We start from the raw sequence: 18425 nt of genomic DNA on the forward strand, positions 1-18425 counted from the left end.
CCACCAATCTTAAGTGGGTCGCCATTTTCCCCTCTCTTTTTCTCTCAATACAAGGCTTTTTGATAGATTATGGATTAGAGATTGTGTTTGGCTTGAAATTTTAAGCAATATTGGTTCAAGAACCAAGTGATTTGGTTGAGAGATGAAGAAGTTAGATTTTCTTGCTTCTCAACAATGGTAGACAACTTCTCTTGGAGCAACGAAGAAGAAGAGAAAAAATGAGAAAGAGAAGATCAAGTTACCTTATTTGGCTATTTAATATTTTTAATTGGGTAAAAATTTATCTATCTCGTTATCTTAACTCTCTTTTGAACTTATCCTATAGGTTTAGAATATTGTTACAGTAATATTTATCAATTTACTTTTAAGTTCCGGGTAATTTTGTCTACATACATTTTTATTCCAATTTTTTTTACTAATTGTAATTTTGTCTAAAAGTGACTTTAATTCTTTTAATTAAGCTTTTTACTTAATTAAACTCAACAGAAAATAGTAACTGATGATTACAATTAAAATTAATGTCTAGCTAGAAAATAGTTTGCGTAGTTCAAACCAAAATAGATATGTAGCTTATGTTTATTTTACAGCATATTTAATTACTATGAGTTTAAAATTACGGAATATTTTTAACAAAGTCCATTATTTTCAATTCTATTCCTGGTATCAACAAGGATAAATCTGGTTAAAATGTCTATAAGATATTAGCTTCGTCCAATTAGGTTATAAGCAAAAGAAAGAAAAAAAGAAAAGAAAATAACACCACTAAATTCATGTGACATTTGTAATTGTAAACGTAGTTAGCAGTACACCACAACCGTTCTATGACTTTATGCCCCACAAACTCTCACTAAATCTAAACTGATCATTGAATCTAAAGCCTAAAGGTGACACTGACAAAGCAAGATTCCGATATAGCATGCTCATTTTATAGTTCAGCAAGTTGTTTTATGTTTATAGGATAAATAAAATCTGGGTTCCCATTAAAAGCCGTTCTTCCCAGCAGAACGTTCACTGCTTCTGTTGGGTGGTATGCATCCCAAAACACGTACTGGTTTCTATCAGGACATGGTGTTTGGAACGGAAGACATGTAATTTGGCCTCCGTTTCTTCCAATGCCACAGCACCCTCTATTTACAACAGTAAACCCTGCATTAGAAAAAATAAAATAAAAACTATAAGTCCTCCCATCGTTAGTGACATTGAAAATGTGCATACCAGAGAGCTAAACCAAAAAAGCAAAACAATCTAGGGTTAAGTGGATGTCCTTTAAAAGGACACAAGTTGTGTCATTTTAGTGACTTACACAAAGTTTGACTGGGGTCAGACTTTGTGTAAATCACGTAAAAGGACACAAGCTTGTGTTCTTTTAAGGGATACTTCTTTTTGCCAATAGTGTAACACTCAGTTTGATTTGTGTTATTTTGAGCTGGCAATAGTATATTTTGATTCATACCATAAGATCTAGCATTGAGAAGGATGTTCCGGAACATGCGGGCAGTATCAATGAATATGAATCTGGAACCAGGTAGATTAGTATTGAAATTGTTCAACATGGTCCTCACATTTGCATTAAAGGGTTGCACTAGCAAGTTCACTTCTTCAGAGCAGTTTCCAGTCAAGCTTTGTGCACATATGCTTGGAATACATCCCATTAGCCCCAGTCCAGTAATCACAAATTTCCTTGCTCCAAGATTGTAAAGCCTCTGTAACATATCATGAATCAATAACTTTTCCCTTGAAAGTTAAGCTTGACAAAAATGTAATTTTAGAGTGTTAGGCCCTGCTTGAATACTGCTACTAAAAACATTTTTTTGATTTTCAGAAAAAAAAAAAAATCCGTTTGATAAGACATGTTTTGTAATAAAAAATTTAAAAGCTGTAATTTTTTGTTTGTTTTTAGAATCAAATTTAGAGAACATGTCGGAGTTGATTTTGTTTTATGTTTTGAATTTCAACTTTCAAAACAAGAGAAACACATAAAACACTTATTTTCATAACTATTTTACAAAATTAATTTAAGAACAAAAGAAAAAGAATACAATCAAACAAAGCCTTAGACTTTTAGGTTTTGCTAAAGCCCATGAGCATGACACAGAATTGGGGCAGAAGGGCAACTCATACCCCAAAAAAATTGTATAGTTTACCAACAATCATTGGTTCAAGTGGCAAGAAGCTTGTTTCCTTTATCCAGATGTAAGGTCTCGAGTTCAAGTTCTAAGAATAGAGAAAATGGTTTTGGGAGAGCCGCCCCCAATATGAGTCTAACAGTAGAATCAGTTTAAACCGAATTAGAAACCCAAAAAAAATTGTATAGTTCGTATTTGATCAGACAGCCCTTACCTAATTAATGGACAAAATAGTTGTAGGCCTCCTAAAGAAGCCACTTTGGAAGATAATACATAAAAACATTGGACATCTTATGGGAAGAGATGATTAACAACCACCAAGGACTTCATTGGTTTCTTTTAGAGTGAGGTAGGAGAAACTAAGAATTCTTACAGTGAGCTGCCGGTTATATGCTTGAGCCAAGAGATCAGCATACTGCTGTTGATTGTACTGATCTCTTGTGGGGTAATTAGGCATAAGGTAGTTGTTTAGGTAGTCATTGCTGCCCATACCTACAAAGAATATGCAACGTGCAAGCGCTGTGGCCATGTAGTCTGCACCAAGATTGCTAGTAATTTGATTCAATGTGCTCTCAAAGTTCCTAATTTGCTCATTAAAAGGTATGCGGCCAACCTGCTCAAAAGAGAACCATTTGTATATTAATCAATGGGTTGGAAATAGAAACCAATTGATAAATTGGGATTTTGATGTTTCTTCAGAATAGAAAAGGGAAACTAAATGTTTTCCTCGTAAGTAATAAACTAAACATAAAAAAGGGCAAACCCATTATATGCAGTCTTCATTACAAGACTCCTTGGCTTGGGAAACTAGGGGTGATGGTTGATTGTACGAGCCTACCCTAACATTTTTGCAAAGAGACTGTTCCTACACTTGAACTTGTGACCTTCCGGTCACAAGAAACAACCTTACTGCTGTTTCAAGGCTGACCTTCAAATAATAAATTGTAAAGAACCAATTTAACCCAAAAGCTTAAACTGGTAGGTGAGGCAATATTAATAGTTTTTTATATATCTCTAACACGCCCCCTTCACATGAGAGCTTGCTGGGCATGAAAGATGGATAATGCACATGTCCACTTACCTGTGCTAAGAAATTTCACAAGAGAAAGCGGGGGCAGTGAGGATTGAACCCGTGACACCAAGGCGCTAATATCATGTAAAGAACCAATTCAACCAAAAAGATTAAACTGGTGGGTGAGGCTACATGGTTTTTTATATATCTCTAACATAAACTAATAAACTAAGCATACAAAGACAATTTATAGATGCTTAAATTAATGTACAAGTTAAATTCTAAAATAAAAATGGATGTTACACACAAAGTTTCCGCCAGTGGCATCAAGGATTCCAGCAGCAGCTGAAGCGTAGTTTACTCCATGTAGCACTTGGTCCCCTGATGCTTCTGAATATGCAGGAATTAAGGGAAGTCCAAGCAATTTAGCTGCATTTATATGCACTCATCAGTTTCAGTTCAGGGGAAATGATGAATAATTCAAGGCAGGGGACTTTTAACTTGTTAAAAATTATTAGGAAGAAGAGAGAAAACATCAAAGAAATAATGTTAAGGTAAATTTTACGGCACACTGAAAACTCGCTCACAATGGAAGTTTGTAATTAACATGAATAATCTTTGTGACATTATTTTGAGAAAGCATTTGAACGTTACACACTTTACTTAGTAACTGCCAACATGCAGCTAAATGCTTTACAAAGGTTTATATAATTGTTAGATATATAGCAAGAATGTGTTTGTTGTTGATTGGTTTAATCTACCTAACTTTGCTAGAGGGAGTTTACACAAATATTTCTTTGGTCAAGTGCTGTGTAGCTAAAAAATGCAGGGAGACGGGGACCCCATATCCTCTTTTAATGCGCCATTTACTGCAAGAAAATGCCATGACAGAAATTTATCTACACTTTTTGCCACATTCATCAATTAAACATATATGAAGCAAAGCTATTGAAGCAGAAAAGAGCAATTTATAGTAAACAATTAATTCAGAAAATAGCATGTAATTAAGAGTTAAGCTGTTAGGTGTAGCAGTTCTTTACCTTATTGATGGTAGCCTTGGTAGGCTTCATGTGTTAGAAATACACGGAGAAGTGGTAAAAATGACAACATGTCCTCAAAAGAAATTTTTGATCCAAAAAGAAATTTGCTAAAAGAAAATGAACCTTTCAACTACTATACTTCGAAATATGTCCAGACATTCACTCCTTAAGCGCGGAATCTGGATTTTGTAATTAACTAGTTAATTTAAGGGTCCCCAACTTCTCATAAACTTCTCTCGTGCAACGAATTAACACTATATACTATGAGTCGTACATAATTATAATATTAAAGTTGATTTTTCTCTTTCCACATAGTTAAGGAGAGGAAAAAAAAATAGCTTTTAAATTTATAACTATGTACTACCCGTAGTACATAGTGTTAATTCGTTGCTGGAGAAAAAAACTTCTCATGAGAGCTATGAGAGCTATATTTCCCTTAATTTATATACTAGAATAATGTTACTTTACAATTTTCCTTCCAACAAGGTATGCATGTCAAGCCTACATTTGCATCCATTTGAAACACACAAAAAAACCCCATAGTAATGGGATTAGAACTAAGAAAAACAAAAACAAATGATAAAGGAGAGTGAAAGGGGGATACCTATTTCATCAACCATGGTGAAGCCATTTGAGAAGCGACCAGTAGGGCCTCCATTGAAGTCAATGCCATATGGGAAATAGTTGGCCTTAGCAAAGGAAGGAAGGTCGTTGTTGTTGCCATTGTCAATAAGAGAGTCACCAAATATGAACATGGCAGGCACCACTTCTCTCCCAGTTGCATTTTGGGCTGTGACTACTGCACACAGCACCATGAAAAGCACCAAGAATGGATATAATCCAAACTTAGCCATCAAAATGTGTGTTAAGGGGCTTGCTGAATATGAGTCTGAGAGCTAAGGGGGGCAAAGAGAGTATGTTGTTTTATTTGTATGAACAAAAATAGAGTTGACACAGTTTAGAAATAAGAGGGAAGGGTTTAATAGGAGATGGTATATATTGTGGTGGTTGAAAAGCAATCAATACATTCATCTGTTATCTACCTTGCAGTAATTATACATACTGAAGCACCCAGCATTGTGCAGGCCATTTCAAATATTTACTATTTCCTTCCTCTTGGAATTTTTCCACTCTCATGCACCCTCTCTCATTTTCTCTTCGTGGCTGTGTGTGTGGGGACATGAGGATAATGTACATGTAGGTATCAGTTAGCATCGTTTGCCATAACTGAATATTGCAGGGGATAAAGTCAAATGAGTTATTATTGTCATAGTAAAAAACGGAAGTTAGTAAAATGAATGCATAATGTATCTTGCCGCTCTATATACCTTTTTATCATCCAACCTTATTTATTATTTTCCAATATGTTAGATCAGAATCTCAATCAATCTTTACTATTTATTTTTTCTTTTAAGATTTTGATCTAACGATATTAGAGAGTATTAGACAAAGTAGCATCTTGGCATAAAAAATTATTTATTATACTTGCATCTTTTAAAATTTGTAAAACTTGTGAGCTTTTTTTTAAAAATAATAATAATTTAGACCGGTAATTAAACTGGTAAAGCTAATAACTTATGATGAGAGAAAATCAACCATATTAAACTAAATCATATATACATATATATATGGGTAAAGAATTTCTCCAGTGAATGGAGATAAGTTATCTCCAGTGAGCTCAAAATGATATCATTTTGGGACGAAAATCAATGTATTTTTGTAATTATAATATATTACAGAGTTATATTAGTCTTTATCATTATAATTTTTTAATCTTATAACCCAAAACGATGTCGTTTTGAGCTCACTGGAGATAACTTTATCTCCAGTGACCGGAGAAATATTTTTCCTATATATATATATATATATATATATATATAAATAGGGTTTTATTAATCTCATGTTAAAGAAGATAAGTTATCTCATGACAGAGATAAATTTGTAGGCTCCATCACCTGAAAAAAAAAAGGTGGCACAGTTATCGAAAGGTGTGCAGGAGGAAAAACTTATCTCATGTAACATGAGAATAATTTTTCCCATATATATATGGGTTCACTTTTTCTACAGTCAATGTAGATAACTTATCTACATTGAGCCAAAAACGATGTTGTTTTGATGCTGAAATTAAGGTATTTTTGTAATTATAATTTATTTCAGGATTATAATAGTCTTTTTCATTATTATTTTTTAATTTTTCAACCCTAAATGATGTCGTTTTGGGAACGAATGTAGATAACTTATCTACACTCACTGTAGAAACATTAAAGCCTATATATATATAAAGTATTTCTACAACCACTTTAAATAATATTATCTACAGCTATCCTTTTTTTAACTAAGTCTGACAAGTAAGACATAGTTATAACAATACAGTTATTTTTTTTTCTCTCCTCAGACATTGTCGGCTGACGTGACAGAGAGAGAAAATGAAATTTTTATGTCTTATTGGTCAGACTTAATAAAAAGGGTAGCTGTGGATAAACTTAACTACAACTATCCTTTCACACCGGTGTCAAATTTCAAATTTGACATCTCATCTTATAGCCGTTAGATCAAAAAAGATCAATGGAGTCACATGCTTACAAATCAGAGTCGTTGATCTTTTTTTATCTAACGGCTATAAGATGAGGTGTCAAATTTTAAATTTGACACCGATGTCAAAGGATCCTACCTCTATATATATATATATGTAAAATCATTTCTGCAGCCGCTTTACGTACAACAACGACAGGTGTATGTTTATGATTCCTCACATTTAATGCTTTCTTCCTTTGTATCGTTATGATTCCTTGCATTTAATGCTTTCAAGTATATGACAAGTATTTGATTGCTGCACGTAAAGCAGCTGGAGAAATGTAAACCCCATATATATATATATATATATATATATATATATATATATATATATTTTTTTTTTTTTTTTCTTATGTTGTAGGAAAAAAATTAGGCTTTTTCACCCTTTTGCCCCTTATTAATTAATTAATAACTATTTTGCCCCTGATTCGAAACTATTTATCAATCTGCCCCTCTTTAATCGACTACCTTGCATTTTTAATCGACTAAATGGCCAAAACAGACAAAAAATGGCTGTTGGGAGATTTAGTCGACTAAATCTCCCTATTTAGTCGACTAAATCTCCATATTTGACAAAAAAAAAGAGTAGTCAATATGATTTTAATCGATTAAGTAGGGAGATTTAGTCGATTAAATCTTCCAACAACCATTTAGTCGATTAAACATGCAAAGTAGTCGATTAAAGAGGGGCAGATTGATAGATAGTTTCGAATCAGAGGCAAAATGGTTATTAATTAATTAATAAGGGGCAAAATGGTCAAATAGCCTAAAAAATTACCTCATGTTGTAGAAATAAAAGTATAAGTGGGACCTACAGGTAAGAGGAGAGAGAAAAAAGTGGTGGGACCCATCCCCTTTTTGTTTGTGTAAGAAAGTTGTTTATCTCATGTAAAATGAGATAAACATAACCCATATATATATATATATATATATATATATATATATATAACATTTCTCCTGTCACAAAAAATAATATTATCTTTTTTTTTTTGGAAACAAATAATATTATCTTCTGTAGGGGTGTGTAAAAGAACCAAAAATCTTAGCTGAATTGTGAACTGAAATGAACTGCACTTAAAATAACTGGTTTTAAAAAATCAGTTCATGAACCGAGCTGATTTTTAAAGAACCAGTTCAAGAACCGAACTGATTTTTAGAAACCAGTTCAAGAACTGAACCATTTTCGAACCGAGCCAAACCAGTTTCAAATTGAACCGATTCTGAACCGAATCATTTTCAAACCGAACCGAACCGTTTAAACCAATTCGGTTCAGTTCTTTAAAAAAATTCAATTCAATTCCACCCATGCACACCCCTAATTTTGTGCAACCCAAAATGACTTCGTTTTGTGATTTAAAATAAAAATAAAGGATATTTTAGTAAAATGCATATTATAATATGAAAGTAAAATTTTCAAAATATTCTTTTTTTTTTATTTTAAACCCCAAAACTATATCGTTTTAGGATTGCAAAAAATAATTTTATCTTAAATGCTTTATGCTTTATATATATATATATATATATATACATATATATATATATATGTATATATATATGAGGCAGGATCCTTTGACACCAGTGTCAAATTTGAAGTTTGACACCTCATCTGAGAGCCGTTAGATCAAAAAAGATCAATGGTGTCACATGCTTACAAATCAGAGCCGTTGATATTTTTTGATCTAACGACTCTCAGATGAGGTGTCAAATTTCAAATTTGACACTGGTGTCAAAGGATCCTACCCCTCTCTCTCTCTCTCTCTATATATATATATATATAAATATAAAGCATAATATATATTGTGTGTGTGTAACTATGTTGATTAAAAAAAGGAACCTAAAGACTTAGCCACTTAGGTAACGTGAGAATTTCAATGGTGTTACGGACCACTTCTGTGGTGCCCACTCCCTATCCTCACTACATGGAGCATCTCATTCCACCACTCTCTCTTAACTTTCATCCACTACCAATAACCACTCATTAAGCATTGCATCAAATCATTAATTAAGTCACCTGCAAACTATCCACTAGGGGCACAACCTCCTAGTGCATTTCATCTATATATAATCCATTATAGCTAACAAATGGGATCATCTCCTAACTCATCTAGGAACTCATCTGATAACTTATCCTGGCCACCATGGCTACAACCTATCTTATCCACCGCAGGTGACTCACACACACACCCTTTGTTCATACCATCGGATTTTGGCCTAAGGTGCAGGACTTCTCATTGCCTGTCATCTTTACCATAAGCTCCGTAGATACAAATATTACCTATCCTGCTAGACAATTAATGTTCACTCCAGAACAAATGGTCCATGAATAAATTAATAAATATTATTTCTTTATTCTGTATTCTATTGTGTCATTTCTCTCATCTCTCGTCACCCATAATTTATTTGTGGATAATTGAGATAGCCTCTGTCTCATCTCCTGTCATTATTGATTTAATTATAGTCGACTAAGATCGTTTTACATAATTTGATCATGTTAAATGGAAAAAAAAAATGAGAAATAATCATTCTATAAACCTTATGAGTATAGTTTATCACATTTTAAGGGATTAAAACCTTACCCTCCAATGAAGTAACCTCTGACCTCTAGAAGGAGTACCAGTCAAGGATGAAAACTATGTTGCTCTATCATTCGGCAGAACTCGCAGCATCATCTCAATAGCTAACCAATGGCGGAATGGCACGAAGCATGCCATATTATAACTATGTAAATACAAGGGCTCCCCTCAAAGGTACATAAAAACTTTTCACATACGATTCTCTCTAATATTATCTATGAAAAAGATTTAAAATCTTAATATTGGAGTCGTCCTGAACAGGATTATTCCTCGTGGAGGAAACTTATCCCAAAAAAATCTTTCCACATACAAAAACATGTTGGATTACCTATTGATTTGAGTGTGAAAATACTTTGCAGGTATCCATCCCTATTTGTTTTTCTCAAGACCTTAAAGAAACACACTGCTTCAAAATAGACTCATCAATCATTATACAACCAGCCTATATTTTATGAGTTGATCAATTACTTTATAAATTTAATTTAAAATTCATATTTTTGGCTGCTCCAATGAAATTGTGTAAGTTCAAGAAAAATAGCAACTTAAATTTGATAGAACCTTACACATTTTATCAACTATAAATTAAAAAGTAGTAAACGCTTGGGAATTGGCCTAGTAGTAAATGATATGTGATTAGTGATAAAAATGAAAAGTAAATATAGTTAATATCTTATAAATATTATCACTTAATAATTAATTTTTTTTAATTTGATTAAGAAAATTTAGAATTATTCTATTTTAAGGTATATCACAATGTACACAATAATATAGCATAGAAGTAACATTATTATGAATAATTATATTTAGCAATTATAATTTTATGTAAGAGTAATTGTATAATATTCTCGTAATAAAACCCACGTGCGCATTTAAGAAAATTAGTTAAAATGCGGCTTTCAAGAAAACAACATATGAAATTAACTCACCCGTATCGAACAACTAGAAATTAATGTCATTTACAAGTGAATTAATACAAGGGGAATTCTTCACTCATGAAAATTAATATATGGCCATTAAATCTCCATTATTTGGAAAAAGCTAACTGACATGAGTGTAATTACTATTTGGTCATCTTTTCAGCTGTCCATAACAAATGCCATTTAAACTTGGTATGTGTTGTGCTCAATGTATACACACCGTGTTACAAAGAAAGTTTCCAAACGTGAGAGGAGGCATTCACTTAGACTGAATGCATATACAGCTTAAAAAGCCACTTGTAAATGCAGAGTAATTACAGGTGTATAGAATAGTTACATGTGTATGCTATAGGTGTATAAAATAGTTACAGGTGTATGAGCTGAATTGAGTGGGGGGTTTACGTGGCATTTAACAGTATAAAATAAATAGGTACTTGATAAGTCTCTTAAGTGAGACTTAGAACATATGATTTAATTGGAAAATGAAGAGAAAAAGATTAATTTTGTGAATAAAATACCCCAAATTTATGATTGATTTGTCTTTTGCTGGTAAAATACTAATGGGCTGTAACATTTCATTTTTTAGGTCCAATTGCTACCCAAAAGAAGAGAAGAGAAGAAAGACATGAAAGAGGAGAAGAAAGCAAGTGAAGAAAGAAATGGGCCGGACCTAAAATGCTAAAGCCCAAAGGAAGAAAAGAAAGAAACAAAGTAAAGGAAAGAAAGAAGAGACAGAATCAGAAACAAGAGGAAGAAAAGAAAGAAACCCTAGCACACCCTAGCGCACCCATCTCTTCTCAACCTCATCTCACACCGTCCATCTTCAATTCCTTTTTCATATCGACCCTTCAAGCCGAATCACTCTGTGATTTTGGTTTAACCATGACCCTCATCCACGGTCCATTAAGAGGAAAGACCAAACCCTAGCCATTACTTTTTGGTTCAGAAAATGCTAAACAAAAACCTATGACTAATTTGGTGAGCTGGATACTGTTGTGAGTGGGGCTGAAGGAATTTTTGGACAGCACTAGTCATCGTACGTATTGAGGAGCGGAATTTCATCCGGATTGTCTGAGCGAGGGGTGGAGCAGCTGGGGACCACCCATTTGCAACGCGCAAGAAGCTCGTGATACCTGCTGAGGTGGGGATAAAAAGGTCATGCAGAGAAGAAGAGGAGAGATATAAAAAGGAGTGAGTGAGGCTCTCCCCTTTCTTCGGTTCTGATTTCCTGTTTTTATTTTATTGTTCTGAACATTTTTAGTTTTAAATTTCTTTTTGGTTCTGGTACTGTAATGAGACTACTGTTCATTTGATGAGCCTTATGCATGTCAGTACAACACTGTGATTTCCGGTTGTTAGGACCAGTGCTGTAGTTTAATTTTAAGCACTTTACATTCTGTAATTTTTAAGTTTTCATTTGCTTTTTGTTAGCTCCATTCTTATGGATAGGAGCTAAAATTTTTATAGGTTGGGTGTAGGTACCCGAACCTCAGCTATGAACTTGTGTTGATTACTGTTGCTAGAAGTTGATTCCCATTTTGTTCAATACTGTGTTAATTTTTATTTATGCTATTTTTAAGGCCTGATGATAGGATAATATTTCAGGAATTAGTCATTGAGAAATGACTAAGTCCAGAACTGTGTTGAACACATGGACTTGAGTGTGAGAGCACTCAAGGGATGTTACTCAGAGATGAGAACAACCTCCATGTTGTGTTGGTTTGGATATAATGGTCTTTGCTTCATTTAGCACAGAGATGTGCAAATGTTGGTTAAGGATAAAAATGTTTTTAAGAGATTAAAAGCAATAATAAAGGGTCCAACAATTGGGAATTAATTTTTAGGGACTTGTTTTTAGCACTCATTCAGAGGCTGTTGGGAAAGGGGAACCGAAACTCAACCTATTTTACAATTTATTTTCAACACTTCAGAATTATTCTCCTTTGGCATTACATAGTTCAGATCTAATTCTGGTTACCAATTTCTTCATCTAAAAATCTTTTGCATTTAAATTTTCTTTTTCACAACAAAACCCCAATTTATTTTCTCTTTGATCATTCACTCTTAGTTCCTGAAATCAATTTTTAAAGAAAATCCAAAAAGAAAAAGAAGCTACTTGTTAGTAAAAGTTTAGTATTAGTATTGTGTTTATTTGTTTTTTCCTTTTTACTCATTTTTAGAATAGGTTCAGTTTTAGCAATTACAATGTTTAGTCAAGTTACACACGCTAAAGATCCTTGTGGGAACGATTTAAGGGTCTCAAATACGCCCTGTATTACTTGTTGTTGCATATACTTGCGCGCTACTTGCATAACTGCCCATAACTCTCTATTTTATTTTCCGCCAAAAACTTGTTGCCCATAACTGAAATGTTATAGCCCATTAGTATTTTACCAGCAAAAGACAAATCAATCATAAATTTGGGGTATTTTATTCACAAAATTAATCTTTTTCTCTTCATTTTCCAATTAAATCATATGTTCTAAGTCTCACTTAAGAGACTTATCACACCCCCAAACTTAAATTGTTACTTGTCCTCACGGAACAAATGCAATGCAACACCACAATTCTTTCAACAAAACAGTTCCTTAACAACACACCAAACTTTCATTTCACATCAAACATGCCCCCAAACAGAATTCTCAGAATCTAAATTTTCGGTCAAACACACAACTTTGAATTTCTTGCAAGTATCTATTCTGCTCTTTTTACTTTTCAAAAGATTAAAACAAGCATTAGTTAAAATGAACAGTTTCCCAAATCAGTCCATCCTTTATGCAAAAGTTTCACAGGATCAGTTATTGACTTTCACCAAAGGACATGCAATTAACTCAACAAAAGTTTATGCATCAATCAGAGAAAAGGATTGCAGTTAAAGCATATACCCCCCCCAAATAAAAATAAAAAAATAAACAAAATCAATGATCAGTGTGACCTCAATGTTCAAGCGTAATCAGTGGCAATTGAACAATAACAAGGGAGACCATAACTCATCAGTTCATAACACAGAGAACCATATCTTCACAAAAGGCAAATGAGAATGGCTAAAACTCTCTCCTCATATGTGTTCATCACTCAATAGTGCAGGGAGCTGTTTAACTCACACCTTTACTGGGAATAGCCTCAACATAGGCTTGATAAGATGCTTTGGCTTTTAAATGACACACAATTTAAACTTCAATTAGAAGGACTTCATGGGTTGTATCTTGGCTTGGGTTAAGGTGAGAAATTTATGGATAAATGGCTAACTCAGCTATGATAGACAAGAGATGCAATCGGAAAACTTTACTAGACACTTCCATGGCTGCCAAAATTTTTATTCTCTTGTACTCTTTTTCTTTTTGTATTGTTTTTTTTCTTCTTTTTCTTCTTCTTTTCTTTGACAACATTCTTTCTCTTTTCTTTACCCTTAGCCATGGAACTTAATTCATTTTTTGATGGATTGCAACTTCACAAATTTTTTTTTATTCCATCATAACTAAGTGGGAAGGTAGTCATGGGATGGGGGAAAAATGAGGGAGTCCCAAAAAATTAAGCTACAGGCTCAAAGTGGGTTAACAAAGACAAAAATTCAAGGTTGGCTTTTTGGCTAAAGGGGTTAATCAGAAGAAAATTTGCCCTCTTCATCTTGAAGCTTACTTCTGCCTCACCTAATTACCCAGCATCAAATCAAATTCTGTTTCTTCTATCCCAGAAAGGAACCTCAAAAAAAAAATCAACTGTTTATGAATCAGATCCCCACTAGGCTAGGCTTAATCACCAACTCACTTGCCTCTTATTTCAACTTCATTCTCTGCCTTATTCATTTTAGCACTCAATCTCCCAATGCTATTATCTCACTGCCCTCAATCCACTTGTCAACTTTCATCACACCTTACACAGAAAAAAAAAATTCTTTTACACAAAAAAATTCAATACAATCCTCTCATTAATCCACCAAACAACTGTTGAATGCTTGCAAGTCCTTCCTACATTTTCTTTCCTACTTCTACTTCAAACAACAACTAATCTCTACCTAACTCAGAACAAGAAAACATCCTATAACTCTAAAAACAGCAAACAAAATACAAGTCAACATCACAGCAATTCAAACAATTTTCCTGCTTCACCCCCAAACTTGAGAGGAACAATGTCCCCACTGTTTTACTGCCAGCCAGGTACTAAAAATATGTTAAATAAGAATAAGGTAACCTGTGGCCAGAAGATGTTCTGGCCTAATCCTCCCTATAATCCGAGTCCTCAGACTCAGATTTTTCAGATTCCTCAGAAGCAGATGGGGTGAGGATTTTGTCTTCTTCATCAGTCTCCTCTATTTCCTCAATAATGGGCTCGATCCTAGAATGTGGCCTTCCTCTTTTCCTTGAAGAGGGAGCGTGTTCATGTTGGGCAGCAGGTGTTGCTTCAGCAGATGGAGCAGGAGGTGCTCTTTGAGCTTCAGCTCTAGCTTGAAATAACTGTTGTACCTGTGGATCAACATAAATGGAAACTGGAGGAAAAGTGAGGCTGTGAGGAAAAATAGGCATTGCAGGAAAATTAACAAAATTATTTCTAAAAAAATCATTCATCACTCTATCTCTTTCAGCAATATGTGTATAAAACCTCACTTGTTCATTTAAAACCCCAAAAAATTGCTCATAATATTTTTTGAACAACAAATCCGTATTGTTATGATCCTCCCTCAACTCATTCATCATTGTGTACATCCATGTAAGGTCATTATGCAGCCACCCTGGATGAGCATAGTCTAATTTGGGGCTGGCCACATAAGCCTCTTCATTAAAAGGTGATGGGGATTCAGAACGTTTGGTCGAAGGACCTTCACCTGAAGCTTGCTTGTTGTTTCTTTTTTTACTGCTCTTAGGTTCTTCTTTAAGAACAAATTTTCCCTTTTTTGACAAATTTGGGGGAGATTGAGGTGCATCATGCAAAACCTTTTTAACAGATTCCTTTTCAGGAATTGCTATGATCCCCTTTTTTAGCTTAGAGATACAAACGAGGTTTATCATCTCTTTGACACTGAACATTTTATCCGAAGGGTTGTCAATCACACCCTTGGATTTACATAGACCAGTATTGAAACTAGGATACCACAACTTCCCTTTTTGTGGGAGGCACACTCACCAATTCCTTTTTGAATAAGAAGGGCAGTATCTACTTTCTTTCCAGTTAGTAGACACCACAGAAAAATTGCCCTATCTTTGGTCACTAAATGGACATAGGAAGTGGGAAGAAGTCTTGCTCGGATAAAGTGATACCACACCTAGGCTTTTTCCAACAAATATTTTTTATGGATGATGTGGTTCTCTTTGTTGACTTCCCATTGTGTCCCTGGGACAACAATGGTTAGCAAGACTTCCTGCAAAAAGGAATGGTCAGATCTCTTTTTGAACTCATTATATTCATCCTTGGGCTTGGGGAGAGAATAAAATGCTCTCACTGCTTTGGGCCCATATGAGATCTTAACTCCCCTACAAACCAATTCAGTTTGCTTTTTATCAGTGACCTCAGCATAAAAATCTTGCACAACAGTGATGTTAGCTACGTGCTGAGGGTGCAAAAAGAATTTCTCCCATTTTTGGGCTTTCATCACTTCATATACATAGGGGGGATAGTCATTGTGCCCCTCAAATCCCTTATCCGGAATGGGTTCCCTATGTTTCATTATCTCTTCAAACCTCTGAAGAACATGTGCAGAGGTGAAGGATGTGATGGAATGACTTTCGGGGTCATTTGTGGAGTGTTGGATATCTGGTGTAGATGATCCCCCACTCCTCAAATTTTTTCTCACCATAAGTACTGACTAAAATTTAAAATTAAAAGAAAAATTACTAAGAGTAACAACTAAACAGAAAGTAAAAGAGAAGGAGTAGATAACACCAGTAGTGATAAAAACCCCTAAACTTAAGTCTGATTAGTTATGAAAAGTACCTGCCAATTTTTTTTTTTTTAGAACTAAGATGAATAAAATGGAAAGTAAACTGAAATATCAACAAAACAATTGGCAGGAAATAGTAACAAATATCCCAGCATCCACACCATTTTTTTTTAACAATAAAACAACAACAAAAATATGTACAAAAACAAAATTGTAACAAAGCTTAATTTTTTTTTTAAGTCTCAAGCTAGACTCTTCACTGTTTGTTAGTGCTTAAATGGTGGGAGGGTCAGCAAGAGATATGGAAATTTGAGCTTTCTCAATTCCCTCCCCCAAATAATTTTTTAGTCTTTGACCATTAACAATGAATTTGGTCCCATCTTTCTCATTCGAAATATCCACTGCACCATGCAAATGAACTTTTGTTACCTTAAATGGACCAGTCCATCTAGACTTCAACTTTCCTGGGAAGAATTTTAGTCTAGAATTAAAGAGCAGGACTTGTTGCTCCACTGCAAACTGCTTATCTAAGATTTGCTTATCATGCCACCTCTTCATTTGTTCTTTATACAGCTTGGCATTTTCATAAGCATTTAATCTAAATTCATCCATTTCATTCAGTTGGAGGAGTCTCTTTTCTCCCAAGGCAGTGGCATCAACATTCAGTTGAGTAGTAGCCCAATATGCCTTATACTCAAGCTCTAAGGGTAGGTGGCAATTTTTACCAAAAATCAGCTTGTAAGGAGAGCAACCTAAAGGTGTTCTATAAGTTGTCCTATAGGCCCACAAGAAATCATCTTATTTCAGGGACCAATCATTCCTTAAAGGAATCACAACTTTTTCTAGAATTCTTTTAACTTCTCTATTTGTAACTTCTACTTGCCCACTGGTTTGTGGGTGGTAGGCAGTAGATACTTTATGCTTAACTCCATATTTGGCCAAAAGGGCTTCAAATTGTTTACTAGCAAAGTGCTTACCTCCACTTATAATGGCTCTGAGAGTTCCAAATCGAGTAAAAATATTCTTTTTCAAGAATTTAATTACCACTTTTGAATCATTTGTGGGTAAGGCAGCAGCCTCCACCCATTTGGAAACATAATCCACAGCAACCAATATGTATTGGTTCCCAAAGGAGGGTGGAAATGGGCCCATAAAATCTATGCCCCAGACATCAAAGAGTTCTATTTCTAAAATTGGTTTCAAAGGCATTTCTTGCCTTCGAGACACATTACCAGTTCTTTGACACCTATCACATTTATGGACATATACATTGGCATCCTTGAACAAGGTAGGCCAATAAAAACCAGATTGCAGCACCTTTGCTGTTGTTCTCAGACCTCCAAAATGACCACCATATGGTGAGTCACGGCACTGCTGTAAAATTGCCTCTTTCTCTTCCTCTAACACACATCTCCTAATGATCTGATCAACACATTTTTTAAACATGTATGGCTTATCCCACAAATAAAACCTGCTCTCATGTACCAACTTTTTCCTTTGTTGGTAACTCAGCTCCTTAGGAAGTACCCCACTGACTAAATAGTTAGCTAAATCAACATACGATGGGGTTGTATTGGTAGCAACTAAAAACAGTTGCTCATCAGGGAAAGTTTCCCTAATGGCTTGCTCAACTACCACTTCATCTTGCTGCCCTTCATTAAGCCTAGACAAGTGATCAGCCACTTGATTTTCGGTTCTTTTCATATCCTTAATTTCCATATCAAACTCTTGAAGGAGAAGAACCCATCTAATCAACCTAGGCTTGGAATCTTTCTTTTCCACCAAATATTTTATGGTAGAATGGTCAGTATACACAATGACCTTGGTGCCTACCAAATAGGATCTAAATTTGTCAAAGGCAAACACCACAACTAACAGTTCCTTTTCAGTCACTGTATAGTTCAATTGGGCTCCATTTAAGGTTCAGTTGGCATAGTATATATAGTGGAAAACTCTATTTTTTTCTTTGTCCTAAAACAGCCCCCACTGCCCAATCACTTGCATCACACATTAACTCAAATGGCAGTGACCAGTCAGGGGCTATTATAATGGGAGCTGAAATTAATTTCTGTTTTAGCTCCTCAAAGGCTTTATGACAAGCCTCGTCAAAATGGAAAGGGGTGTTGATTTCAAGCAAATGACTAAGAGGCTTAGAAGTTTTTGAAAAATATTTTATAAATCTCCTATAAAAACCAGCATGCCCAAGGAAAGACCTTATCCCTTTTATGTTAACAAGGGGTGGCAATTTTTCAATTTGATCTATCTTTGCTTTATCAACCTCTAACCCAGCCTTGGAGATCCTATGTCC

The 18425-nt window shown here is 34.5% G+C and overlaps 1 protein-coding gene across 1 annotated transcript; it reads right to left on the bottom strand.

Moving 5' to 3' along the window:
- Positions 1 to 925: 925 nt before the first annotated feature.
- LOC133286295 (GDSL esterase/lipase At1g71691) lies at positions 926 to 5032 on the bottom strand. The gene is made up of 5 exons (XM_061483698.1): positions 4783 to 5032; positions 3446 to 3567; positions 2500 to 2739; positions 1454 to 1703; positions 926 to 1146 (listed from the first exon to the last, which is right to left on the bottom strand). The coding sequence occupies exons 1-5, from the start codon at positions 5030 to 5032 to the stop codon at positions 926 to 928; spliced, it is 1083 nt and encodes a 360-aa protein (XP_061339682.1).
- Positions 5033 to 18425: the final 13393 nt, after the last annotated feature.

Source organism: Gastrolobium bilobum, unplaced genomic scaffold (genome assembly GCF_033153095.1).
Source record: "Gastrolobium bilobum isolate Gb01-03AN ecotype WA unplaced genomic scaffold, APGP_CSIRO_Gbil_v1 utg3566, whole genome shotgun sequence".
In the NCBI taxonomy this organism is placed as follows: domain Eukaryota; kingdom Viridiplantae; phylum Streptophyta; class Magnoliopsida; order Fabales; family Fabaceae; genus Gastrolobium; species Gastrolobium bilobum.